The 27,929-nt window shown below is 46.2% G+C and overlaps 1 protein-coding gene across 1 annotated transcript in view; it reads right to left on the reverse strand.

The window, feature by feature from the left end:
* Positions 1-110: 110 nt before the first annotated feature.
* Positions 111-27,929, reverse strand: part of LOC132384054 (putative transcription factor Ovo-like 1) — a 30,358-nt gene continuing 2,539 nt past the window's right edge. Inside the window, exons 2-4 of the mRNA XM_059955351.1 lie at positions 22,813-22,994; positions 18,682-18,868; positions 111-2,481 (exon numbers count right to left, since the gene is read on the reverse strand). Of these exons, the coding sequence (XP_059811334.1) occupies positions 2,207-2,481; positions 18,682-18,868; positions 22,813-22,994 (644 nt within the window). The 3' untranslated portion in view covers positions 111-2,206. The remainder of the gene's footprint in view (positions 2,482-18,681; positions 18,869-22,812; positions 22,995-27,929) is intronic.

Below are 27,929 nucleotides of genomic sequence, written 5' to 3' on the forward strand. Positions count from 1 at the left end.
AAGTACTTTCTGGAGTTACTGAATGAAGCAGAGTTGGGCCAGAAAGCCCTGGTATCATGTGGCATCTCTAAATAAATAAATTGCAAAATAAGTTCCATCACCAATAGTAAATAATTAAAAAATAGTTTTAAAATACATTGAAAACACATACTGTATTGCTCATATTTTGCAACTTTTTTTTCCTGTACACCGAGTTTATACAGTGCTGTAACAAAGTAAAGTACCATAATTGTGCCAACAGGAACGCTGCCCGCTGACGCTGCAGCATGGAACCACATCATCGCCTCAGGACTGGGTCAACGAGGTGGCTTTCGGGGGGGGGGGGGTTCTGACAGCAGCAGAGAGTTCAGAGTTCGGAACATGATGATAAACACTCAGCAGGACAGGTGGCGTCTACGGAGGGGGGAAATGGACAGTCGATGCTTCGGGGGGGAGTTCTCGGTCCGCGGCCCCGACCGCTCATTTCCCTCCACGCAGACGCTGCCCGACCTGCTGAATCTGCCTTCTGGGACTTTGTGTGTTGCTCCCGATCCCAGCAGCTGCAGTCTCTCGTGTCTCCCTGGGCTGATACAGAGTGAAAACTCTTCAGGCTGAGGGACCTCACATCTTAGCATGGCACTGACCCTCCCCAACACGTGAGCCTGGAACAGTCAAGTAGTTCCAGTCCCTGTGGGATCAGACAGGCTGCTTGGACTCATTCCCCACCCCCTCACCTTCTGAATTAAGACCGAATCCATTCAGTAGTGAGTTTTAACGTGTACATAAACAACTATTTTCATTCTTTTATTTCTAAACTATTCTTAGGAGTGTGTGATGGGACGGTGAAGAGGGAGGGTCACTCTGTGTCTGACCCCGGGAGTGTGTGATGGGACGGTGCGGAGGGAGCGTCGCTCTGTGTTTGACCCCGGGAGTGTCTGATGGGATGGTGTGGAGGGAGCTTCACTCTGTGTCTGACCCCGGGAGGGTGTGATGGGACGGTGTGGAGGGAGCTTCACTCTGTGTCTGACCCTGGGAGTGTGTGATGGGACGGTGTGGAGGGAGCTTCACTCTGTGTCTGACCCTGGGAGTGTGTGATGGGACGGTGTGGAGGGAGCTTCACTCTGTGTCTGACCCTGGGAGTGTGTGATGGGACGGTGTGGAGGGAGCTTTATCTACAGTCAGAAGTCCCACAACTGTGTTATTAAAATATGTACCTGTTGCACAAAATCCCTGAGCAGAAAATTTTAAACTAAATTATCTGCAAATCAGTTCGAAAAGTCATGTAAGAATCAGAAGGGTGGAAGTTCCAGTTAGTTAAGAAGTTATACGTACTGCCTACAGAATTATGTTTCACTGCCAATTGTCGACTGATGTTGCTTTTCCCGGTTCTCTTATGATATAAAAAGTGCTCAATGCCATAGATAGTAAGCAGCATCCACCCAGCAGTCCGTTCACCTACATTCCCAACCCCCCCCCCACCTCACCCTCTCTATCCCACCAAAGTCCCCAGAAGTTGAAAGTTGACAGCAGCAGGAGTTATCTCCAGGTCCAGCGTGACCACGTGCCAGTGATTCCTTTTGGAAGCAGGTCGGTTGTGTGTGGAGAGGACAGCCGTGGTCAGCGATACCCATGAAGTCCGTCAGCCCCATCGAGCAGCAACTGTTTAAAATAAAAAGTGCCATTCTTACCCCCTTTTTCCCCTCGTTGAAAATAGTTCCGGAGGTAAGTTAGTGGGATCAGGTGGCAACCGTTTAGGGGACGTGGGACAGTCAAATTTCCGGCCAGAGGACCAAGGTCAGCGACAGGAACTCCAACAAGGTGCAGGTGTGGGGTCCGCGAAGCAGGTAGCTGGTCTCGTCCTGGGCGGGTCAGTGCAAAAGGCGGGGGGTGGCGGGGGTGGGGTGGGTGGTGAAGGCACGATTTCGGAGCTGTCAGCGCTGACGTGATCAGTGGCGCCAGTCCCGATCATGGCCCCTGGACCGGTTTCCCACTGTAGCGGGTTGGAGTCGCTGCAGTTGCCCCGCCTGAGGCAGCTTCCGTAGAACCTCCTCCCGCTCTTTCCGGTTGGAGGTGGAGAGGGAAGGAGCTGGCTGAAACACTCCCATCAACACGAGCGTTCCGGCCAAAGCCGGGTGTTGCAGCAGCGTTGAGGCGGGCTGGTATGGCTCTCAAAGCCCACCTCCCCCCTCACCCACCACTGAATGGGAGGGGGGGAGCAGACGGGGCATCAGGAAGACGAGCCGAGGCCGGACTGCAGTACCGCCATTTTCTTGGCGCTCTTGCGCAGCGAGGGGCTGTCCGGGTGCCTTTCCCTCACGTGGACGAAGTGTCCCTCCTGACTCTCGGCTGTGAAGCCGCAGTCTTCACACACGTAGAGCTTGGTCCGCCGCTCCTTGTAGGCGTAGGCCTGTTGGACGCCGTGGATCTTCTTGAGGTGGGACTCCAACGAGCAGCGTTGGGTGAAGGCCTTCTCACACAGGTCGCACTTGTACGGGCGGATCCCTGCTCGGACAAAGATAGATGTTAGCCGGCCGTGCGCCAAGACTGGAAATGCACCTTAAACAGCCTAACCTGTCCTCTGCCATCTGTACCGCGGTGGCTGGTTCAGTGGCGCAGCAGGTTGAGCCGCTGGCCCAGGGACCCGGGGATCCCAAGTTCGATCCTGGCCTCTGCCACTGGGTGACCCAACACTTTGGGGTGTGTGACCATATACTGTGGGAATGTGGGGAACATGGGATTAGGCCAACGGGGTTATTTCCGCACTGGATCACTCCATGTTTCGCAGATTGTCAGACAATTAAGGCCCTTTGGCCCCACAACATTTTGCTGTACTTGCTTCTTGTTTGTTCAATGAGTGAGTGCCCCCAGAAGTCTCCCAATTTCACCCTAATCACGGGACAATTTACACTGACCAAATTAACCTACCAACTAGTACGTACGTCCTTGGACTGTGGGAGGAAACCAGAGCACCCGGGGAAAACCCACGCGGTCACGGGGAAAGCGTGCAAACTCCTCATAGGACAGTGGCGGGAATGAACCCGGGTCGCTGGTACTGTAATCCTTTGTGCTAACCGCTATGCTACCATCCCACCCTACTTAAACTGGTACTTAAATGCTGAGCTCAACCAATTCCTTCTGTCTATGGAATCCCTATACCCCCCCCCCCCCCCCCACACACACACACACACACACACACCCATTTGCCTATGAGAGCCTCTGAAACACCTCCCCCGCCCCCTCATGGCAGCGCACTTCAGACATCTGCCACTGTTAAAAACAAAATTGCCCCACATGGACGACTAGGCACTTGTCATTTATGACATTGGAGGCCACTCGGCCCGTCGAGCTTATGACATCTGTCGATGCAGTCCCGTCCCAGGGTCACACTCTACAGCGCCAGTGATCAGGGTCAATTCCTGCTGCTGCCTGTGAGGAGTCTGCACGACGGCGTGGATTTCCTCCCCCGATCCAAAGACGTACAGGTTCGGGCTGGTGCGTTGTGGCGCCAGAAGTGTGGTGGCACAGGCAGGCTGCCCCCCCCCCCCCAGCACATCCTCGGACGGGGTTGGTCATTGACATAAGCGACGCATTTCACTGTACGTCTGACAAATAACGCTAAACTTAGATCCCCACTAATTCTCCCTGTAACTGATCTTACACATGTCCACGCCATCTCCCTTCCAGATTCTACCCCAGCAATGCAAAGACTACAGGCAGAGGAGATGAGGGCTGAACCCACCTCTGAGCAGGCAGACCATGAACTAACTGCCCTCAGTCAAAGAGAGCAGGAAAATATGGCCTTATTGACCGGCAGCGCTTGAGGGGCCAAATGGCCTTTCCACTTCTCTTCTGGGTTTTTTTTTACAGAAGTGTCTTGAGAAGTTTAGGGAGTGGTGGCTTTAAAGTGTACTCCTGCACGTTAACAAGATTCAGCGATTCAGGATCAGCTTCTTCACCCCTGCCATCAGGAAGGAGGTACAGGAGCCTGAAGGCACACACTCAGCGATTCAGGAACAGCATCTTCCCCTCTGCCATCAGGGAGGAGGTACAGGAGCCTGAAGACACACACTCAGCGATTCAGGAACAGCTTCTTCCCCTCTGCCATCCGACTTCTGAATGGATATTGAACCCATGAACTCACTACTTTCTTTATAAGTGTACTTTTCCACTTCTTATTTAATTTACCATTTACTATATACATACATACTGTAATTCAGTTTTTGTCCCTCTGTTATTATCCTATTGCACTGTACTGCTGCCGCAAAGTTAAAAAATTTCACAGCATGTGCCAGTGATGTTAAACCCGATTCTGATTTGATTCAGGTTCCTGCACCTCCGCCCTGATGGTAGCAATGAGAAGAGGGCACATCCTGAATAGAAATAACTTGGAAAAAGTGTAGCTCAGGTGGCTGATGGGTGGGTTCAGCTGTTCCCTGAACAGGGGCACAAACTCGCCAGGGTGCCAATGAGAGTCGTGGCGCAAGAGGATTCCCGAGAGCCTGGTTTTCCACAAAACAGGCACGTAGAACCTGATCCTGCTTATGAGCCAGTGCGGGCAAAATTCCAGACCTCAACGCGCAGAGTCCGCCACGCAACCAATCAGCGACGAGATCCCCACCCTCCCTCGCAATCGATTCCCTGTAATGTCGGCCAACCGGCTGATTGATACGCGTATAAAGGCCAAGCACGTGGAGGACCAGCGCATCGATGATATCTCCTCATATGGTGACGGAACGTTTGCAAATGATTGCCAAGGTCGGAGAACTGTTCTATGTTCCTGCCTCTATCTCATCTATCCCTTCCATAATCTTACGTTTCTGTAAAATCCCCTCTCGTTCTTCTGAATTCCAGTGAGTATTAATCTCTCCTCAGAGGCGAACCCCCTCATCTCTGGAATCAACCTGGTGAACCTCCACACTTCTAAGAATTCTCTTGTGACTTCCGGTAAGATGGCGATTGTTTAGTCGCTCCAAACTTTTGCTCCATTATTCTTCCTACCTTTGCACTATATGTCTCCCTTCTTAAACCTTAGTTAGGTATCTTATTAGTTCTCTTTTACCTGCCTGCGAACACATTTATCTGATAATGGCTACCAAAGGTACTAAAACCGGGAAAAAGAAAACTTCTACGGCTTTGCCGGCTTACATTCTCGTTGTTTTGAAACAACATTGACAAAATACTTTAAAGGATTTTAGAACTGAATTTAGAACTTCTTTCAACCAGCTGGATTTCAAATTGGATCAGATCAATGCTAGAGTGGATGAATATGCTGAACATTTATCTCGCACTAACTTAACTTCTGCAGATTTAAAACGCCGTGTTCAATATCTTGAAACTCTCTGCTCCAACCTAGAGGAGAAGAACAGTAAACTTTTTTCCAAAATGGTGGATCTTGAAAATCGGAACAGACGTTGCAATCTACGAATTCTTGGTTTGCCAGAGGCCACCGAAAAGGGCTCTCCCGTTGAATTTTTTTCAGATTTTCTCTGTGAGATTTTTGGGAAAGAATTTCTTCCGACTCCACCTGAGCTTGAAAGGGCTCACAGGATGTATGTTCCTCGTGCAACTCTGGGTTCCCGTCCACAGCCGGTCATTCTATGCTTTCATCAATACCAGGTGAAAAACCGTTTGATTATGGAGGCACGCCGCAGAGGTACTTTTGCTTTTCAAAACACGGTCATTCGTTTTGTGGAGGATTATGCCCCCCAGGTTCTGAAGATGCGTGCTGAGTTTAAAGGTGTAATGAAAATGCTTTTTGATCGCGGATTCAGACCCTCCCTTCAAACTCCAGCCGATCTTCGAATTACGCTTACTACTGGAGATTATAAGTGGTTTAAATCAGTGAAGGAGGCTGAGACGTTTGTTGGAAGTCTTCCAGCCATCTCATCTTCTTCGGAACCGGCCTGACCTTCTAAAATGGTTGATAAGTACTTCTCGAAGTAAAACTATTTTTTTCCGAACTCAGACTTTACTTGAATAATTCAGACATTATCTATTGAAACTCTAAGGGCTGTAGTCAATCTCTACTGGACTTGGTGCATTTTTTCTAAATAGATAATCTAAGTTTAATGTTTCCCTGCGGACTTTTAGATTTTACTTGTGTAATCTATTTTATTTTTGTATAACTTTATCTATAGAGATCTACAATTGACTTTAACTTGTTTTGGAGGTTTGGAGTTTTTATTGAAGGCCTCCCTGTTGGTTGATTCATAGTTTAACTTTTGCTTTTTTTTTCTGTAAATGGTTGATAAGTACTCTCTTTGAATTTATAATTTCCCCCTTTTCTCCCTCTTTTTTATCTTTCAATCTTTTATAATTTTTCACGGGTAGATAAGTTTTAGTTTTCTTCTGATTTTCTTTGTATTAAGTTTTATACTTCTGTCGAAGTTGTTCCTATTTGTAATTCTGTTTTCTAGTGCATAAATTAGTTATTATTTGCTATTTTATTTATACGGAACTTTTGTTAACGACACAGAACTGTAAGTCATATTTGGGTTAATTTTTTTGGTAGAGCTAGCTGCTTTTTTAGGTAGCCGTCTAGTTTTGGGTTGCGAGGGTGGGGTGGATTCTCCAGTTCCAACACTACTCACTGTTTCTTTTGCTTTCCTTTTTTATTCAGGACATGTCTCTGTTTTGATTCTACAGATCTATGTTTACATTTTTGCTCCCAGACTGTTGTTGTACTGCTTGATTTTTTATATGCCTGCTACCTTCTATGCACTAACAATTGATAATGGTTAATACACTTAAATTTGTGAGCTGGAATGTAAAGGGATTGAATCATCCTGTTAAAAGAAGGAAGGTCTTCTCGCATATTAAACAACTCAAAGCTGGCATTGCTTTCCTTCAAGAAACTCATGTTCGTAGTTTTGATCATTCTCGGCTTTTGTCAAAGTGGGCGGGTCAGCATTTTCATTCATCCTTTGCCGCCAAAGCTGGGGGGGGGGGGGTCTCCATCCTTATTAATTCAAGTATTCCTTTTTGAACTCCATAATAAGATATCTGATACAAATGGCCGTTTTATTATTGTTTCTGGTAAATTGTATAATACTAAAGTTGTACTAGCAAACCTGTATGCTCCCAATTTTGATGATGTTAATTTTTTTGAATGTTTTTTTCTCCTCACTACCAGATTTAAACTCATACTCTCTTATACTGGGTGGCAATTTCAATTGTTGGTTAGATCCTTATTTGGATCGATCGTCCTCTGTTACTAGACTACCTACTAAGTCTGCCTTAGCTATTCACTCTTTTCTCTCTAATTATGGTTTCTCTGATATATGGCGTTTCCTTCATCCTACTGAGAGAGATTATTCTTTTTTTCACATGTTCACCATACCTTTACTAGAATTGTCTACTTTTTACTCGATAATCAACTTATTCCATTTGTCTATTCTTGTGATTATCAGAGTATACTGATTTCTGACCATGCCCCAATTACTTTGTCTTTAAATTTTCCTGGTCTCCCTCAGAGGAATAAACACTGGCGTTTTGACTCGACTTTATTATCGGATAATGACTTTCTAAAATTTATTAAGGATCAGATAACCTTTTATTTTAACACCAATACATCATCTGAAATGTCATCCCAGATTGTCTGGGATGCCATGAAAGCATATTTGAGGGGTCAAATAATCTCCTATACAGCAAATCTTAATAGAAAGTCCTGTGCAGATCGATTAGACCTCATTAATCAGATTAAAGAATTGGATCAACTGTATGCTCAAACTAAGAATCCTGAATTATACAAGAAGTGTGTAGAACTTAAAACTAAATTTAATCTTCTGTCTACTCAACCTGTCAAACGCCAACTTCTTGAAAGTAAGAGTCGCTTCTACATTCAAGGTGACAAATCTGGTAAATTTCTAGCCAATCAGCTGAGGCGTTCCAAAGCCAAACAACATATTACAAAGATCCGGAAGGAGAATGGAGACTCTACATCGGATCACTTAGAAATCAATGACGCATTAAAAAAAAATTATTCTCGACTTTATTCCTCTGAATCTCTGAATGAGAATATCTCTGTTGATCATTTTTTAAATAATCTGAATATTCCTTCACTTTCATCTGATTTTAAAGCTAAACTTAATGCGCCTATATCATTAGAAGAAATATCTTTTGCAATTTCTGCATTGTCTTCAGGGAAATCTCCTGGACCTGATGGGTTCCCCGTAGAATTTTATAAATCATTCTCTTCAATCCTTTCTCCTCAGTTATTCTCAGTATTATCTGATTTGTTTAATTATGGTAAATTGCCACCCTCTTTTAATGAGGCATCTATTATTCTTTTATTAAAAAAGGGTAAAGACCCAACAGAGTGTTCCTCGTATAGGCCAATTTCTTTGCTCAGTGTTGATGTTAAAATCTTGGCCAAAGTTTTGGCTTATAGATTAGAAACTGTTATTCCCTCTATTATTTCTGATGATCAAACTGGTTTTATTAAAAACCGTCTTCCTTTTTTTAACATTCAGCGTTTATTTAACATTTTATATTCACCTCCAACAGGGATTCCTGAATGTGTTATTTCCCTCGATGCGGAGAAAGCATTTGATCGTATAGAGTGGAACTACCTTTTTGCAGTTTTAGAAAAATTTGACTTCGGTCAAAGTTTTATCTCTTGGATCAAATTGCTATATCTGTGTCCTACTGCCTCTGTTTTGACTAATTTTCAGAAATCCCAGTTATTTAACCTCAAGCGTGGCACCCGTCAGGGATGCCCTTTAAGTCCCTTTTTCTTTGATTTGGCTATAGAACCTTTTGCAATAGCATTTCAAAACTGTCCTGAATTGACCGGGATTTGGAGGGGGGGGGGGTGTTGAGCATAAAGTTCCTCTTTATGTTGATGACTTATTACTTTTTCTTTCAAATCCGTCTATATCCTTACCTCCAATGTTTTCACTTCTTGATCAGTTTAGCCAGTTCTCTGGCTATAAACTTAATTTACATAAGAGTGAACTTTTCCCAATTAATAAAGAAGCACAAGAATTAACATTCCGTGATCTCCCTTTTAAAGTAGTTCATAATCAATTTACTTATCTTGGGATTACAGTCACAAGGAAGTTTAAAGACCTTTTTCGTGAAAATTTTGCCAATCTTTCATATACTATAAAACAGAGTCTGTTACAATGGCCACCTCTATCTATGTCTTTGGTAGGTCAATGTTGTTAAAATGTATGTTCTCCCTAAACTTTTAAATTTATTTCAATCAATTCCAATTTTTATTCCTAAATCTTTTTTTGATTCCTTAGACTCTATTATTTTGTCATATCTGTGGAAGAATAAGTGCTCTAGAATTAATAAAGTTTATCTCCAATAATCTAAGAAAGAGGGTGGCATGGCTTTACCTAACTTTCGTTTATATTACTGGGCAGCCAATATACGTTGTGCTACCTTTTGGTCTTTTTTCCATGGCCAACTCGAGTGCCCTAATTGGGTGGCAATGGAGTTGAGTTCCACTAAAGATTTATCATTTCTGCACTTCTTGGCTCTGTACTCCCTAGTAGTTTGTCCAGATCAATTGTTAATCCGCTTGTTAGACACACTTTGCGTATATGGGCTCAGTTTAGGAAATTTTATGGTTTCCATGGTTTTTCCTTTTCTAGCCCTATCTTACATAATCACCTTTTTTTACCTACTACGTATGATTCAGCATTCCATGATTGGTATAGGAAGGGCATTAGACATTTTGAAGATCTTTTTATTGATAATTGCTTTGCATCTTTTCAACAGCTCTCTGCTAAGTTCAATCTGCCTAATGCTCATTTTTTTAGATATCTCCAAATTAGACACTTTATTAATCCTTTAATTCCTAACTTCCCTGAAATGCCTGAGAAAAATGTTATGGATTTATTTCTTTCTATTAACCCACTAGGTAAAGGTTTAATATCATTTATTCGTGATAAATTAGCATCCTTACGACGTGCCCCTGTGGATAAAATTAGAATGGCTTGGGAGCATGATTTAAATATCTCCCTATCTGATGAGACTTGGGACTCGATTCTCAAATCGGTTAATTCAACCTGTCCTTGTGCTCGCCATTGCCTTTTACAGTTTAAGATTGTTCATAGAACCCATATGTCTAAATCTAAACTATCTCGATTTTACCCTAATATTAGTCCTCTTTGTGATAAAAGCAAAAGGGGCGAGGCCTCTCTCATTCATATGTACTGGTTTTGTCCTAGCTTGGAGAAATTTTGGAAAGATGTCTTCATAACGTTATCATATATTCTGAATCACCACCTGGAACCTAACCCTTTAATTGCTTTGTTCGGTTTTTTGGGTGAGACAGATTTACGTCCGAGTTCGACTAAGTGTCGAATATTATCTTTTGCCTCTCTCCTGGCAAGACGTTTAATCCTCCTTAGATGGAGAGATGTTGCCTTGCCCACGCATGCTCAATGGCTTAATGATATTATGTCCTGCTTAGACCTTGAAAAAATTCATTATTCAGTTCTTAATTCGGATACAAAGTTCCATAAGGTCTGGGGACCTTTTATTGAGTACTTTCCTCTTAACTAAGGTTTTTTTTTTGGTCCCTTGCTTTCAGCTCCTTTTTTTTGGTAGTAGGCATTAATATCTTCTGTTGCTAAGTGTATTTACAGTTTTGGGGGTTTGAATGTCCTGATTTATATTCTCTATATTATGTTGTGGTTGGTCTGGAGTTCTTTTTGTTGCGGGGCTTGGGGAGGATACTAATTTTACATATCTTCAATTTGGGTGCTTTCTCAATTATCTTTTTTTTGTATTATATTATTATTGTATGTTTATTTTTGCACTGTATTAATGTTCATTTTGATCTGGGTTTTTTTTATCTGTAGCGATGTAGAAAATGTATTAAAAAACTAATTAAAAAAAATAACTCTCTTGTAAAGCCAGGAACTCTCTCCTCAAGATGAGAACCCCATGCAGTACTAAACGTGCAACCTCACCACTACCCCGTACGCTTGCAGCAAAACCTCCCTGCCTGTAAATTCAGCTCCTCTAACAATGATTTACATTTTGGTGCCGTGTTTTTGGACTGACTGAGCGACATGGTGCTTCGCTGTCTCTGCGGGAGCTTGGCGAGGTTCGGGGCAGAGCGTGCGCAGCCTTGGGGAGGGGGGGGCCAGGGAGCGAGACCGCGGCCAGCTCTGCCACCTCTCTCGGAACGAGGTCGAGAGCGGCAGGTGGATGGGCCTTTGGCGCCGTCCGCCCGTGTGTGACTGGCCTTCCTCTCCCGCCTGCTGGCCTCCGTCCGAGGAAAGTGCAGGAGTCTTGTAACCCACACTGCAAGGGTCGATCGGAGACGCTATACGCTCGATTTTGGGGGACTTTGCTGATTCTGTTTCCTCATCTTTCTGCTGTTTTTGAGCAGTTGGAATGATGCAGTCTGGAACACTTCAGCGAGAAAGGCATTGCCCTGCGGCCTGCAGTGGGCTAGCAGCTCGACCCTGAACTGTTCCAAACTATTGGCTCGATGTCTGGTTTGTTGTCATCTTACTTTTTGCCATTTGTGTACAGAATGCAACTGAGATTTGACCTCACGCAGGCAGTGTTTCTTTACACTACAGGAAGGATGTGGAAACCGTAGAAAGGGTGCAGAGGGGATTTACAAGGATGTTGCCTGGATTGGGGAGCATGCCTTACGAGAATAGGTTGAGTGAACTTGGCCTTTTCCCCTTGGAGCGATGGAGTGACCTGATGATAGAAGTGTATAAGATGATGAGAGGCATTTTTCCAGGGCTGAAATGGTTGCCACAAGAGGACACAGGTTTAAGGTGCTTGGAAGTAGGTACAGAGGAGATGTCAGGGGTAAGTCTTTTTTTTACTCAGAGAGTGGTGAGTGCATGGAACGGGCTGCCGGCTATGGTGGTGGAGGCGGATACGATAGGGTCTTTTAAGAGACTCCTGGACGGGTACATGGAGCTCAGAAAAATGGGTAATCCTAGGTAAGTTCAGGTAAGGACATGTTCGGCACAGCTTTGTGGGTGGAAGGGCCTGTATTGTGCTGTGGGTTTTCTATGTTCGGTGTCTGAAGTTTTCTTGAATGGATCCCATGGTGTTTCTCTGTTTCCAGGCCGCCTGCGGGAAGGTGAATCTCAGAGTTCTACTCTGTATACAATATTCCATTTGATACCCTGCAGCACCTGTGAGCCAGCCTTTTTTTTTTGCCCCCACAGGTGACCTGTTTGGTGACATTACGTCTTTTTCGGACCCCGGAGCAGCCGGAGGAAACCCACGCGGTCACGGGGAGAACGTACCGGCTCCTCGCAGGCCGCAGCGGGAATCGAACCCCCGACTGCAGGCGCTGCAAAGCGTTACACTACTGTGCCGCCCTCCCCAGCTCCTCTGGTGCCCCCTTCCCGCAGATTCCAAAGACGTACGGGTTGGGGCTAGTGAGTCGCCAGGCGTGCTACATTGGCGCCAGAACTGTGGCGACACTTGCGGGCTGCCCCCGGCACGATCCTCGGACTGCTTTGGTCGTTGATGCGTCTACCGTATGCTTCAACGTGTGTATGGGAAATAAAGATAATAGTCTTTAAAAGAATAATTAGTCACAACAGAAATGGAAGTGGCCTGGAGCCCGATGTGACACTCAAAACACTGGAGGAACTCAGCAGGCCAGGCAGCGTCTACGGAGGAGAAGGAGTTGATGTTTTGCGTTGAGACCCTTCACCAGTCTCCTGTATCCTCCCGGCCTGGATTGTGCTGCCCTCTGCTGTCACCATATAGGTTTGCACAGGGAAAGTAAATCTGCCCTTCAGGGCAAGATGGACCCAGTGAACAACATGACCCATGGCGACGTTTGGCAGACGGTCCCCGAAACCGCGACTTCTTTCAAGCTGCGTGCCATTTACACTTTCTCGATGGCGTGCTCTTGGGCCGATTGAGCGGTCTGGCGCTTTGCTGCCTCCGAGGGAGCTCGGCGAGGCTAGGAGCGGAGTGCACGGCCCGGAGGCCGCGGTCGACCCCGTCGCTTCTTCCTGACTGAGGCGCCAAGCAGGGTTGGAGTGGAGGGCCGGGCGGCCGTCCTGCACGTGGCCGGTCTTCCTTTCCCCTTCCGCTGCCTGCTGTCAGAGGAACGTGCAGGACTCTTGTGATCCATGTTGCAAGGATTGATCGGCAAAGTTGAGGCCTTGTTTTGGGAGGCTTCGAGCTTCATGTTGCACGTGTTTTTGGATTCTGGTCTCTTTGTTGATCGGTGGAGTCTGGGGCGCTTTGGCAAAGAATGATCTTGCTAGTAAGCTAGTTGAACTGAACACTTCTGGACTCCCGGTTTGATGTTTGATGTTCACTCGCTTTTTGTTATTTGCGCAATTAGTTCTTTTACTGCGCGTAGGGCATTTGATGTTCCATGGCGTTTCTTTGTTTCGTGGCTGTCTGGAGAAGATGAATCTTAGAGTTTTATTCTGATAATAAATGTACTTTGGATCTTTGAAGTCTCTCCTAACCCTGTGCTATGCACATTGCCCCACCTACTTACACCATTACAAAGACACTTAATTGAAAAGTTGTCCGTCACTGAAGTTTCCACACTGACATAGCGGTTAGTGTAATGTTAGTACCACTTCAATATCAGGGTTCAATTCCTGCTGCTGTCTGTAAGCAGCAGGAATTCTCCCCGTGACCGCGTGGGTTTCCGCCGGTTGTTCCCACGTTGCAAAGGCATACAGATTCTGGTTAGTAAGTCGGCAGGGGGAGGGGATGCTATGTTGTGGCCTCCCCCCTCCTCAGCACAATCCTCACCCATCTGATTTGATGCGAAGCATCTTGGAGAGGTTTGGATAGGTACTTGGATGGTAGGGGTAAAGAGGGCTGTGGTCCCGGTGCAGGTCGATGGGAGTGGGCATGAACTAGATGGGCAGAAGGGACTGTTTGTGTGCTGTACTTTCCTACAACTCCAAAACTGTATGTTTTGATGAACATGTGACAAAGAGGGTTAGGAATTGGGTGTGGGAATGGGGGAGCGGGGGAGGAGGAGAGTACCGTTTTTGATCCAAAGTTCTTTTGGAAGTCAAGAAAGAGGCACAAAGTTTATTGCTTAACAATCATCTTATAAACAGAACAAAGGAATTGGAAACGGAGAATTGTCAAGAATAGCCAAGAACAAGGAACATGAAAAGACTAAAGAAGGCAAAGCTACATTCTCAGCCCTTCTTATACAAGATACATTACTTTAAAATTTGTAGATAAGAGTTAACCAATCAAATAGCCTCTATTCAAATAATGTGATACCACCAACCAGAGAGTTATAGAATAATATAAAGAACTGTAACCACAAGGGGGCACTCTGATCAATTGTATATACAGACTGTGATCACCAGGAAGCATACTAAACAGTTATATGTAAGTAGTTATAGAAGCAGCATAAATTGTTAAGCTACAACTTTAAGAAAGCACGACAGTGCCTCGATGTCCTAATGAGTTTGCAACGGTTCAGCATGGCATCTAAAACTGTGACAAACTTCTGCAGCTTCTGGTGGAGAGTGTACTGATTGGCTGCATCGCGGCCTGGTATGGAAACACCAATGTCCTTGAATGGAAAGTTCTACAAAAAGTAGTGGATATGGCCCAGCCCATCACGGGTAAAGCCCTCCCCACCATTGGGCACGTTTACATGGAACATTGTCGCAGGAAACCGTTGGCCATCATCAGGGACTCATGACATGCGCTCTTCTTGGGACAGTCTCGGGACCCACACCACCAGGTCCAGGAACAGTTACTACCCCTCAACCATCAGGCTCCTGAACTAAAGGGGATAACATCACTCAGCTTCACTTGCCCCATCACTGAAATGCTCCCTCAACCTATGGACTCACTTTCAAGGACTTTGTCTCATGTTCTCAATATTTATTGCTTATTTATTTATATATTTCTTTTTTATTTGAGTTGGTTGTCTTTTTAAAAATTTATTTATTGATGTACAGTGTGGATAAGGCGCTCCTAGCCGCACTGCCCAGCAATTCCCCGATTTAACCCCAGCCTAATTACGGGACAATTTACAATGACGGATTAACCAACCGGCCGGTACGTCTTTGGACTGTGGGAGGAAACCAGAGCACGCGGAGGAAACCCACGTGGTCACGGGAAGAGGGTACAAACTCCTTAAGGACCGCGTGGGAATTGAACCGGCCTGTACTGTACAGCATTGTGCTAGCCACTAGGCTACCGTATGCACTGCTTCTACGCACCGTTGGGTGCGGTCTCTCGTTGGCCCTACTGAGTGTTTGATTTACTAAGTGTGCCCACAACAAAATAGACCTCAGGGGTGTATACGAAGGCATACATGTACTTGATAATAAACTTACTTTGAACTTTGACAATTATACAGCTTAATCTAACAGTACTTCCAAGACGTTTCCATGGAAACGAACTCTTTGACATGGTGAGGTCACTCTTACCCTCGGCCATTAGGCTCTGTAATGAGTCAACCTATAGCCCGGGAAGTGATGACCCCCCTCCTGTAAGACTGTTTGAGGTACCTTTTTTTTATTCACTCTACTTCTCTTCTAATATTTATATCTGTGCTCTTGTAACGCTATGGTGACACTGTAGTTTCCTTTGCAATTCTGTGCCTGGACAACTGTCAACCAGAGGAAAGACACCATTAAGCCGGTAAGAGTGCTGGGAAGGTTTACAAGGATGTTGCCAGGAACTGGAGGGCCCAAGTTGTAGGGAGAAGTTGAGGAGCTTTTTGAGTTTATACCACAGATCGTAGGAGATGAGGGGTGACCTTATTGGAGATGCATATAATCATGAGGTTTATAGTTAGGGAAAACTTACATAGCCTCTCTCCCAAGAAAGGAGAATTAATGAGTAGAGGAACTCAGCAGGTCGGACAGCGTCTATGGAGGGGAATAAACGGTCAACATTTCAGGCCGAGACCCTCCCTCGGGGTGAACAAGTTCCCAGAGGAAGTGGTTGGACATGCAATCAACCTATAATCTATCTGATATCGTTATAATTATTCTGTTTTTAATTACTGTGTACTACATCTGACACTGCCCAGAAGGCAACGAGGGCAAACAACTTCTGTAGGAAGAATTTGCCAAGAACAAGCATGGTCGTGAAAAGACCATGATCGCCCACGTCAATACGACGTGGCACCTACTGATGATGTTGTATGGCGTGGCACATTATGATGATGTCATGTGACGTGGCACATAACATAACATAACAAACGTTCTTTATCGGATCCCGAGTAACAATTATTTTGCCCTCCTTTACACTTGCGTGCTGGGAATGGTGTGAAACGATCTTGAATCTGTGGGGTACACAGGTGGATATGAAACGGGCATTGAGATATATAGGCCAAGCACTAGCTTGGTGAACACCATAGCTGGCATGGATGGGTTGTATTGAAAATCATTAGTGACACAACTGTGAGAGCAGTTCAAAGAGAAGGATCCCACAGCAGGTCACAGGTTAACCCTCACTAACTATTACCAACGCAGCACAGAGAGCATCCTCTACGGATGCATCCTGGCTCGATACGGGAACCGCTCTGCCCATGGCCGCGAGAGTCCACGGAGACTCGTGGGCACAGCTCAGCTCAGCTCATCACGGAAACCAGCCTCCCGTCCGCGGACTCTGTCTACACTCCTCACTGCCTCAGTAAAGCAGCCAGTGTCATCAAATCCACCCTGACATTCTCCCTTCTCCCCTCTCCCGTTGGGCAGAAGATACAAGAGCCTGAAAGTTCGTCCCACCAGGTCCAGGGCGGCTCTGCCCCGACATTATCAGACTATTACGTACCGTAGTTCCTTGTTATGATCTTGCTCCTTACTGTCTGACTTCCTCTGTCGCTGTTACACTGCACTCTGCATTCTCTTTATCGTTTCACCTCATTCAGGGACACCTTCTACCCTGCACGACTCAAAGGTCACCTAGCACAATAAGACTGACCCTTGACCTCGCAATCGACCTCTCTTATTTATGTGTCTGATTAGCGATACAGCGCGGAGCAGGCCCGCCCAGTCCTTCGAGCTGCACTGTCCCCGCGATCTGCAAGCGTCACACGCAGAACGCTGGGGGAGCTCGGCAGGCCAGGCAGCGTCTGTGGGAAAACAGTAAACAGCCGACGTTTCGGGCTGAGACCCTTGGGTGGGATGCGTCATCTCAGGCCCACGGCCAGCCCGGTCCGAGTATGTGCTGGAGGGGGCAACCCACGAGAGCCGCCACACTTCGGGCGCCAACGTAGCGCGCCCACAACTTACTAACCCTAACCCGTACGTCTCTGGAAGGTGGGAGGACACCGGAGCTCCTGGAGCAGACCCATGCAGTCCTGGAAGGAACAAGCAAATTCCGTAGAGGCAACGGCGGGAATTGAACCTGTGCCGTGAAGTGTTTGGCAAGCCGCTCTGCTACTGCCCCACAGTTTGCTCTGCGTTCTGTTATCGTTTCCCTTTGCACTACCAGGTGGTCTGAAATAACCTGCACAGATTGCGCGCAAGATCTTTTCCCACCTGAACCTCGGTGCGCGTGGCAATAATAACTCCGCTCCATGAATCTATGAAGGCACACACTCAATGATTCAGGAACCACTTCTTCCCCTCTGCTCTCTGATTTCTGAGTGGTTCAAGAACCCATCAACACTACCTTGTTAATCATCTTTTGCAAATAACATATAGTAATTTTTTTATATCTGCCTTGTACTGTTGTTACGAAACAACAGATTTCACAACATACTACTTTACTCTTTGTATCACTTATTTATATTTATACAATTGCTACTGTTATTTTTTATGTCTTGGACTTTACTGTTACCACGAACAATACATTTCATCAGTGATGATAAACCAGATTCTGATTAGTACAGTGTCAGAACAGGCCCTTCGGCCCACAAAGTTGTGCTGAGCCAGTTAAATTAGTAGTCAAAAGGCCAACTAAACCAATCTCTTCTTCCTACACACTGTCCCTGTCCTTACATTTTCCTCACATTCATGTCCCCATCTAAATGTCTCTTAAAATTCAGAATCAGGTTTGTTATCACCAGCTTGTGACGTGAAATTTGTGGTGTTTCTGCCTCTACCACCGCCCCAGGCAGCGCATTCCAGGCACCCAAACTCTGTGTGTGAAAAAAGAAACTTGCCCCTCACATCCCCTTTGAAGTTACCCCCTCTCGGCTTAAATGCAAGCCCTCTGGTATTAGACATTTCAACTCTTAGAGAAAGATATTGTCTGTCGACCCTGTCTCATAATCTTGTAAATCTCTATCAGGTCTTCCCTCGAAGCCTCTGGAGCTCCAGAGAAAACAACCCAAGTTTGACAAGCCTCTCGTGATAGCACAGGCCCTCTAAACCAGGCAGCGTCCTGGTAGAGCTTTTCTGCACCCTCTCCGAAACCTCAATACCCTTCCTATAATGGGGCGACCAGAACTGTATGCAATAATCCAGGTGAGGCCCAACTTGAGTTTTGTAAAGCTGCAGCTCAATTTGAACTCAATTTCTTGACTAATAAAGGCAAGCATGCAATTTGCCTTCTTAGCCACCCTGTCGACTGTCACGTTCAGGGGGCTTTGAACTTGGATCCCAAGATCCCTCTGCTCACCAACACTGCTAAGGATCTTGTCTCTAACTACCTCTTTGCATTTGACCTACCAAGGCGCAACGCTTCACACCTAGCGGGTTAAACTGCATCCGCCACTTCTCCGCCCACATCTGAGGATGCTGATGATTCTGAGAGACCGAAAGAAGAGGGTACAAATGGAGTTCGGGCGGTTACCTGTGTGCGTACGGACGTGCCTCTTGAGGTCGAACGTGTCGTTGAAGCCTTTGCCGCAGAAGGTGCAGAGGTGGCGCTTCACCACGTTGTGGCACTTCATGTGGCGGTTCAGCATGCGCTGGAACTGGAACGTCTTGTGGCACAACTGGCAGGCGTAACTCTCGGCCGCGCACTCTCCGATGGTCACCTGCAGGCCAATGGAGCACACACACAGGGCGAGATCAGCAACGGTCTGCCTTCTCCCACCTGCAAGCCCGTCAGAGACCCCCCCCCCCTCCCCACCCGTCGCACTCCACGTCACACCTGAATAGAGGGGGATTTCTTTAGCCAGGGGTGGGGAGGCTGTGGATTTTATCACCGCAGACAGCTGTGAAGGCCCAGTTATTGGGTATATTTAAAACAGAGGCCGATAGGTATAACCTGATGAAGTATGCAAGAGAACTGCAACTTTGGAGAAGATTTATTTTCCAGCAAGACAATGAGCCCCAAGCATCAAGCCAAAGCTACACAGGAATGGCTTAAAAAACAACAAAGCCAAGTTAGAATCAATCCAATTGAGAATTTGTGGCTGGACTTGAAAAGAGCTGTCACTCATGATCCCCATGCAATCTGACAGAGCTTGAGGAGTTTCATAAAGAATGGGGAAAAATTACAGTGTCCATATGTGCAAAATTGATAGAGACCCATCCACACAGGATCGAGGTTGTAATTGTGCATCTGCTAAAGACCAACTTGAAGAATGTGAGGAATTGTGCAATCAATTATTCTGTGTTTTATAATTATAATTAAACACTTTGTCTCTCTGAACTGGTACAGTGCTAATAGACCTGATTCTGGTTCACAGCCACCACGATATATGGTTGTAGAGACAGCCAGCTCCATCACGAGCACTAGCCTCCTCACCACTAAGGACATCTTCAAATGGCAGCGTCTGTCACTGATAGAGGTAGACAAAATGACGAGGGGTACATAGATAGGGTAAATGAAAGCAGGCATTTTCCCCACTGAGGTTGGGTGGGGCAACAACCAAGAGGTCATGGGTTAAGTGCAAAAGGTGAATAGTTTAAGTGGAACGTGAGGGGAAACTTCTTCAGTCAGAGGGTGGTAAGATTGTGAAATGAACTGCCAGCACAAGTGGTGCATGTGAGCTCAATTTCAACGTTTCAGAGAAGTTTGGATAGGTACATGGATAGGAGGGGTATAGGGACTGTGGTCCTGGTGCAGGTTGATGGGAATAGGCAGTTCAAATAGTTTCAGCATGGACCAGATGCAGAGGGACTTGGGAAACCTTGTGCAGAACACCCTGAAGGTTAACTTGCAGGTTGAATCGGTGGTGAGGAGGGCAAATGCCATGTTAGCTTTCATTTCAAGTGGTCTAGAAAACAAGAGCAAGGATGTGAGGCACTGGTGAGGCCAATCCTTGAGTGTTGTGAACAGTTTTAGAAAAGATGTGTTGGCATTAGAGCAAGTCCAGAGGAGGTTCACAAGCATGATTCTGGGAATGAAAGAGTTATCGTATAAGGGATGTTTGACAGCTCTGGTCTGTCCTCGCTGGAATTCACAAGGATAAGGGGGAGGGATCTCATTGAAAAATTTCGAATGTTGAAAGGCCTAGACAGAGTAGATGTTGGAAAGGATGTCTCCCATGGTGGGGGACTCCAGGACAAGACGGCACAGCCTCAGGATAGAGGGGCGTCCATTCAAAACAGAGATGTGGAGAAACTTATTTAGCTGAAGGGTAGTGAATTTGTGGAATTTGTTGCCACATGCAGCTGTGGAGGCCAGGTCGTTGAGTGTATTTAAGGCAGAGATTGATAGGTTCTTGATTGGACATGGCATCAAAGGTTACAGGGAAAAGGCCGGGAACTGGGGTTGAGGGGGAGATAGGAAAAAAAGGATCAGCCATGATTGAATGGAGGAGAAGACTCGATGGGCCAGATGGCCTAATTCTGCTCCTATGTCTTATGGTCTTAGATTGGCTGAGGGGACTGTTTCTGTGCTGTATTTTTCTATGACTCTATTAAGGACCCTCACAGTGGCCCAGGACAAACCCACTCAACACAAGAAGCTGCAGAAAGTATTGGCCACAGCCCGATAGATCCCAGGCACCTCCCTCCCTACAGTATCTACAGGAGGCCCTGCCTCAAGAAGGCAACATCCAAAGACCCTCTCCATACAGGCCGTGGCATCTTCTCCCAGCTCCCATCGGACAGGAGGTACAGAAGCCTGAAGTCCCACACCACTAGTTTCAGGAACAGCGACTTCCCTTCAACCATTCAGTTCTTGACCCCAGTCACTATCTCAGTAGTAGCGACACTGCAACCAGTTCGCACTAAAATAGGCTGGTTTTGTTCAAAATCTCACTTATAAAACCTGTGTATAATGCATCTTTAATTAGTGGATGCTGCTTATCCGATACCATGTGTCTGTGAAGGAAGGAAGTCCTGCACGTGCAACTTTTGCACATAGGTATCACACCCACGGGAGGGGTGTGGGACAGGTGGCAGAGAATGAGTGCTGGGGGGCAGGGGGCAGACACATCCAGCCCCGAGACACCAGGCAAGGTCATTTGATTTCAAATAATTGATTTATTGATCTTTACAGAAAGTCTCTCTGGTGTTTCCCATTCCCTCCCCTCTCTCTTCCCTTTTTCCCAACCATGGAAGCATAAATTGGGAACCAATGTTCTCAGGGAAAGGTACGGAAGAAATGTGGCAAATGTTCAAGAGATATTTTCGTGGGGTTCTGCATAGGTACGTTCCAATGAGGGGAAAGGATGGTAGGGTACAGGAACCGTGGTGTACAAAGCCTGTTGCAAATCTAGTCAAGGAGAAAAGAACTTACGAAAGGTTCAAAAAACTAGGTAGCGATAGAGATCTAGAAGGTTATAAGGTTAGCAGGAAGTGGTTTAAGAATGAAATTAGGAAAGCCAGAAGGGGCCATGAGAAGGCCTTGGTGGGCAGGGTTAAGGAAAACCCCAAAGCATTCTACAAGTATGTGAAGAGCAAGAGGATAAGACAGGAGAGAATAGGACCAATCAAGTGTGACAGCGGGAAAGTGTGTATGGAACTGGAGGAAATAGCAGAGGTACTTAATTAATTCTTTGCTTTAGTATTCACTATGGAAAAGGATCTTGGCGATCGTAGGGATGACTTGCAGTGGACTGGAAAGCTTGAGTATATAAATATTAAGAAAGAGGATGTGCTGGAGCTTTTGGAAAGCATCAAGTTGGATAAATCACCAGGACTGGATGAGATGTATTCCAGGCTACTGTGGGAGGTGAAGGAGGAGATTGCTGAACCTCTGGCAATGATCTTTGCATCATCAATGAGGATGGGAAAAGTTCGGGAGGGTTGCGGATGTTGTTCCCTTATTTAAGAAAGAGAGTAGAGATAGCCCAGAAAATTATGAGCTTACAGACCAGTGAGTCTTACTTCAGTGGTTGGTAAGTTGATGGAGAAGATCCTGAGAGGCAGGATTTATGAACATTTGGATAGGTATAATATGATTAGGAATAGTCAGCATGGCTTTGTCAAAGGCAGAAAAGTCGTTTCCACTGGCAGGTGAGATGAGAACAAGGGGACATAGCCTCGAGATTCGGGGGAGTAGATTGAGGATGGAGATGAGGAGGAACTGCTTTTCCCAGAGAGTGGTGAGTCTGTGGAATTCTCTGCCCAATGGAGGTTACATCAGTAGATATGTTTAAGGCAGGGTTGGATAGATTTTTGCACAGTAAGGGAATTAAGGATTATGCGAGGGAAAAGAACAGTAGATGGAGATGAGTCCTGGCCTGATCAGCCATGATCTTATTAAATGACGGAGCAGGCTCAATGGAGCAAATGGCCGACTCCTGCACCTGTTTCTTATTCATGGGTTTATTGTCCATTCAGAAATCTGATGGCAGAGGGGAAGAAACTTTTCCTACAACTTTGAGTGTGGAATCGAACCCTGATCATTGATCACTGGAACTGGAAAGTGATTGCGCTAATCGCCACAGTACCAATGCCCCCCCCTGCCCCCGTTCCTGCCAGTGTAAAAAGTGATCGTATGATCGGTGTGAAAGCCGGGTTTTCGCCACGGCCTGTACATACGACGATGACAGACCAGTTGTCCAAGGAGGCAGCGGCCTACCTTAATCTTGGAGCGGATGAATCCTTGCTGGCCGCTCTGATTGATCCCATTCTCCACGTCCTGCGCGGACATGCTCGAGTCAGTGTCATAGGGCGACTCCTTCCCTGTGCTGTCGTCCGCAGCCAGGCAGAGGGGAGCCTCGCACACTTCTGACGCTCGGCAGTGAATTATGTCCAGTGGATCTAATGAGGAGATCAAAAGACCATAAACTATAGGAGCAGAATGAGGCCATTTGGCCCATCGATCCATCATCCCTCCCAACCCCCTTTTTCCTGCCTCCCCCCATAACATCTGACATCCTCCATCAACTTCTGCTTTAAGTATACCCAATGATTTGGCCTCCTCCACAGCCATCTGTGACAATGAATTTCACAGATTCACCACTTTTTGGATAAAGAAATTCCTCCTCATCTACAGGGACGTTCTAAAGGGCCGTCCTAGACCCTAGACCCTCTCACTCTTAGAGACATCCTCTCTACATCCGCCCTCTCTAGGCCTTTCAATAACCGATAGGTTCCAATGAGATTTCCCCCTCATTCTTCTAAACACCAGTGAGTACAGGCCCAGCGCTGCCAAACGCTCCTCATACATTAACCCTTTCATTCCCGGGGTTGTTCTTGTGAATCTCCTCCAGACCCACTCCAATGCCAGCACATCCTTTCATGGATGAGGGTTGCAAGCCCGTGGGGTGGCACGGTAGCGTCGTGGTTAGCGGAACGATATAACAGCGACAGTGACCCGGGTTCGATTCTTGCCACTGCCTGTAAGGAGTTTGTACATTCTCCCCACGACCACTGGTGCGCGTTGGTCACCGTCGACTAATGACGCCTTTGAGTATGGAATCATCTGTCTAGATTTTACAGTAGCGTAGTGGTCAGCTCAACGGTTTACAGTGCAGGCGACCCGGGTTCAATCCCCGACTCCTCCTGTGTGTACGTTCTCCCCATGACTGCGTGGGTTTCCTCCAAATACTCCAGTTTCCTCCCAAAATCCAAAGATATAGAAGTTGCTAGGTTAATTGGTCATTGTAATTTGTCCCATGATTAGTCTAGGATTAAATAAGGGGGATGCTGGGCAGCATGTCTCAAAGGGTCAATTCCATGTTTTATTTCAATAAGTTTAAAAAAATCAAATATAAAGATTTTTACTGTATCTCAGCACATGACAGTAACTGGTTGACCAGGCTTGGTGTTCGTTCCTTGGAGCATGGAAAAATGAGGGACAATCTTACAGAGGTGTTTAAGGTGATGACACATGGATAAAGTCATTTTCCCTGGGAAGGTGGTGGGCCTGAACTGAGGAGTATAGGATTAGGGAGGGAGGGGAAAGATTTAGAAGGGATTGGCGGAGATTCAGCATGACATCTAAAACTTTGACCAACTTCTATAGATGTGTGGTGGAGAGTGTATTGACTGGCTGTGGCTGTCTCACAGCCTAGTGTGGAAGCACCAGTGCCCTTGACCAGAAAAGTCCTACAAAAAGTAGTGGATACAGCCCAGTCCATCATGAGTAAAACCCTCCCAACCATTGAGCACATGAAATGCTGTCGTAGGAAAGCAGCATCCATCGTCAGGGACCCCCCCACCCCACCCAGGCTGCCTTCAGGCAGAAGGAACAGGAGCCTCTGGACTCAGTTCAGGAGCAGTTACTACCCCTCAAACATCAGGCTCTTGAACAGAAGGGAATAACTCCACTAACTTGCAAATCCATTGAGATGTTCTCACAACCAATGATCTCATTCTTTATCTTGTTACCTCATTATTTATTGCTGTTTATATTTGCATTTGCACAGTTTGTTATCTTCTGCACTCTGGTTGATCTTTCACTGATCCTGTTTACTATTCTATAGATTTGCAGACTATGCCCCCAGGAAAATGAATCTCAGGGTTGTACGTAGTGACATATATGGGCTTTATAATAAATTTACTTTGAGCTTTGACCCGAGGGGCACCGTTTTACATACAGAGGGCGGTGAGTGCCTGTGGAAGTGGTTGAGGTAGTTGCAATAGTGTCAGACAAGAAGCATTTGGAGAGACACGTGGAGGGCCGGGGTTTGAGGGATATGGGCTGAACACAGGAGGTTGGGACAAGCTGCATGGCAATGTGGTTAGCATGGACTGGTAGGGCTGAAGGGCCTTTGCCCATTACTTTATGACTAATAACACTGGGCAACAAAGATTTTGCTTGCTGAATACTTTTGTGTGTACCTTATGGATTTTGGGCTGCTGATCATGAAAATCACCATTAAACTTCCAGATCACACACCATTTAAAAAAAAATCGCCTAATTTTGTTATTTCAATTCCTAATTCAAGTCGGAATAACTGATGCCAAGATTAAGGAAGACATTTTTTGTTGATCCACAAATCAAGCAAGTTATCAATGACAGGCAATTCGAAGAACTTCTGGTGGGACCGGAGAAAATCACATGGAAGGCTTTCAGGGATGTTGGAAAATTTCTTGGCAACTACAGAGCACCAAACTACATGGAGCTGGCTGACAACATGCTTCAAGCACACAAAGCCACGAGGTGCAACATGTCACTAAAGATTCGTTTTCTGTATTCCCATTTGGACTCCTTCCCTGCAAGTCTTGGTGCTCTCAGCGGGACGTTGCGGTCATGGAGAAACTATCAGGTCAACTGGAAACCATCAGTGCCGGCTGATGAGTGTCGGACACTTGAGTGAGAAGCTTCAGAACATTACATTTTTAGTTTAGTTGAACTGTTGCAAAGTGTCAGTACCGTTGTGCGATTAAAAGCTTTGTAGTCAACAGAAGTTGATTCTTGTTTCTCCATATTTCTACCTGAAATTATATTTGTGTTGAGCTTCAAGTGGTCTATCATCAACAAAAAAAAATTCTGAGGAAGGAAAACTTTAAAAAATGTTGTCCACTGTAATAACCACAACTAATTTATATAGCATGATGCACAAAAACTTCTATAGTTGTACCGTGGAGAGCATTCTGACAGGCTGCATCACTGTCTGGTATGGGGGGGGGGGGGCTACTGCATAGGACCAAAAGAAGCTGCAGAAGGTTGTAAATCTAGTCAGCTCCATCTTGGGTACTGGCCTACAATGTACCCAGGACATCTTCAGGGAGCGGCGTCTCAGAAAGGCAGGGTCCATTATTAAGGACCTCCAGCACCCAGGGCATTCCCTTTTCTCACTGTTACGCTCAGGGAGGAGGTACAGGAGCCTGAAGACACATACTCAGTGATTCAGGAACAGCTTCTTCCCCTCTGCCATCAGGGAGGAGGTACAGGAGCCTGAAGACACACACTCAACGATTCAGGAACAGCTTCTTCCCCTCTGCCATCAGGGAGGAGGTACAGGAGCCTGAAGGCACACACTCAGTGATTCAGGAACAGCTTCTTCCCCTCTGCCATCCAATTGCTAAATGGACATTGAATCTTTGGACACTACCTCACTTTAAAAAGAAATATATACAGTATTTCTGTTTTTGCACATTAAAAAAAATCTATTCAATATATGTAAATGATTACTTGTTTATTTATTATTATTTTTATTTTGTTTATTTTTTCTGCTAAATTATGTATTACACTGAACTGCTGCTGCTGCTGAATTAACAAATTTCAAGTTACATGCCAGTGATAATAAACCTGATTCTGATTCTAATTTCATATTTATACAGTGTTAATATGTCCCAAGAGTGATGGGGGTGTGGAACGAACGGCAAGAGGAAGAGGTAAAAGTGGGTACAATAACAATGTGAGACAGATAAGTGGAGAGGAAAACTTCAGAAGGGTATGGGCCAATGGGACCTGCATGGACAGGTTAGGCCGTGTTGTATGTCTCTGCTATTAACCACAAGAGATAGGAACAGAATTAGGCCACTTTGGCCCCCAAACTTTGCTCTGCCATTCCATCAGGCCTGACTTATTAACCCTCTCAACCCCATTCTCCTGCCTTCTCCCCCATAACCTTTGACATCCTGATTAATCAAGGACCTCAAACACGAGGAAATCTGCCAGATGCTGGAAATTCAAGCAACACCCACACAATATGTTGGTGGAGTGCAGCAGGCCGGGCAGCGTCTGTAGGGAGAAGCGCTGTCGACGTTTCGGTGCGAGACCCTTCGTCAGGACTAACGGAAAAAAGACATAGTAAGAGGTTTGAAAGTGGGAAGGGGAGGGGGAGATCCAAAATGATAGGAGAAGACAGGAGTGGGAGGGATGAAGCCTACAGCTGGGGAGTTGATCGGCAAAAGGGATACAAGGCTAGAGAAGGGGGGGGGTGTATCATAGGACGAGAGGCCTTGGAAGAAAGAAAGGGGGAGGGGAGCACCAGAGGAAGATGGAGAACAGGCAAGGAGCAAGGAGTGATTGTGAGAGGGAAAGAGAGAAAAAAAATTGCTAATTTGTCCCTCTCCACTGATCTCTGCGGAACAAGTGCCACACTTTCTCCCTCACTACCATTCCGGGCCCCAAACAGACCTTCCGGGTGAGGCGACACCTCACCTGTGAGTCTGGCGGGGTCATGTACTGTGTCCGGTGCTCCCGGTCTGGCCTCCCGAGTATCGGTGAGACCCGATGTAGATTGGGAGTCCGCCTTGCCGAGCACCAGAAAAAGCCCTCTCCAGTTCTGCTTCCGACATGCCAGTCCACGGCCTCCTCTGCTGTCGCGATGAGGCCACACTCAGGTTGGAGGGAATTAAACAATCAGTGCAAAAACAGAGGGGAAATACTGAGTTCGTGTTCACGGGTTCAATGTCCATTCAGAAATCGGATGGCGGAGGGGAAGAAGCTGTTCCCGAATCGTTGAGTGTGTGTCTTCAGGCTCCTGTACCTCCTCCCTGATGGCAGAGGGGAAGAAGCTGTTCCTGAATCACTGAGTGTGTGTCTTCAGGCTCCTGTACCTCCTCCCTGATGGCAGAGGGGAAGAAGCTGTTCCTGAATCGCTGAGTGTGTGTCTTCAGGCTCCTGTACCTCCTCCCTGATGGCAGAGGGGAAGAAGCTGTTCCTGAATCGCTGAGTGAGTGTCTTCAGGCCCCTGTACCTCCTCCCTGATGGTAACAGTGAGAAGAGGGCATGTCCTGGGTGCTGGGGGTCCTTACTGATGGATGACGCCTTTCTGAGGAAGTTGTCCTAGATACTGA

This window comes from Hypanus sabinus, chromosome 31, assembly GCF_030144855.1.
Source record: "Hypanus sabinus isolate sHypSab1 chromosome 31, sHypSab1.hap1, whole genome shotgun sequence".
NCBI classification, from domain to species: domain Eukaryota; kingdom Metazoa; phylum Chordata; class Chondrichthyes; order Myliobatiformes; family Dasyatidae; genus Hypanus; species Hypanus sabinus.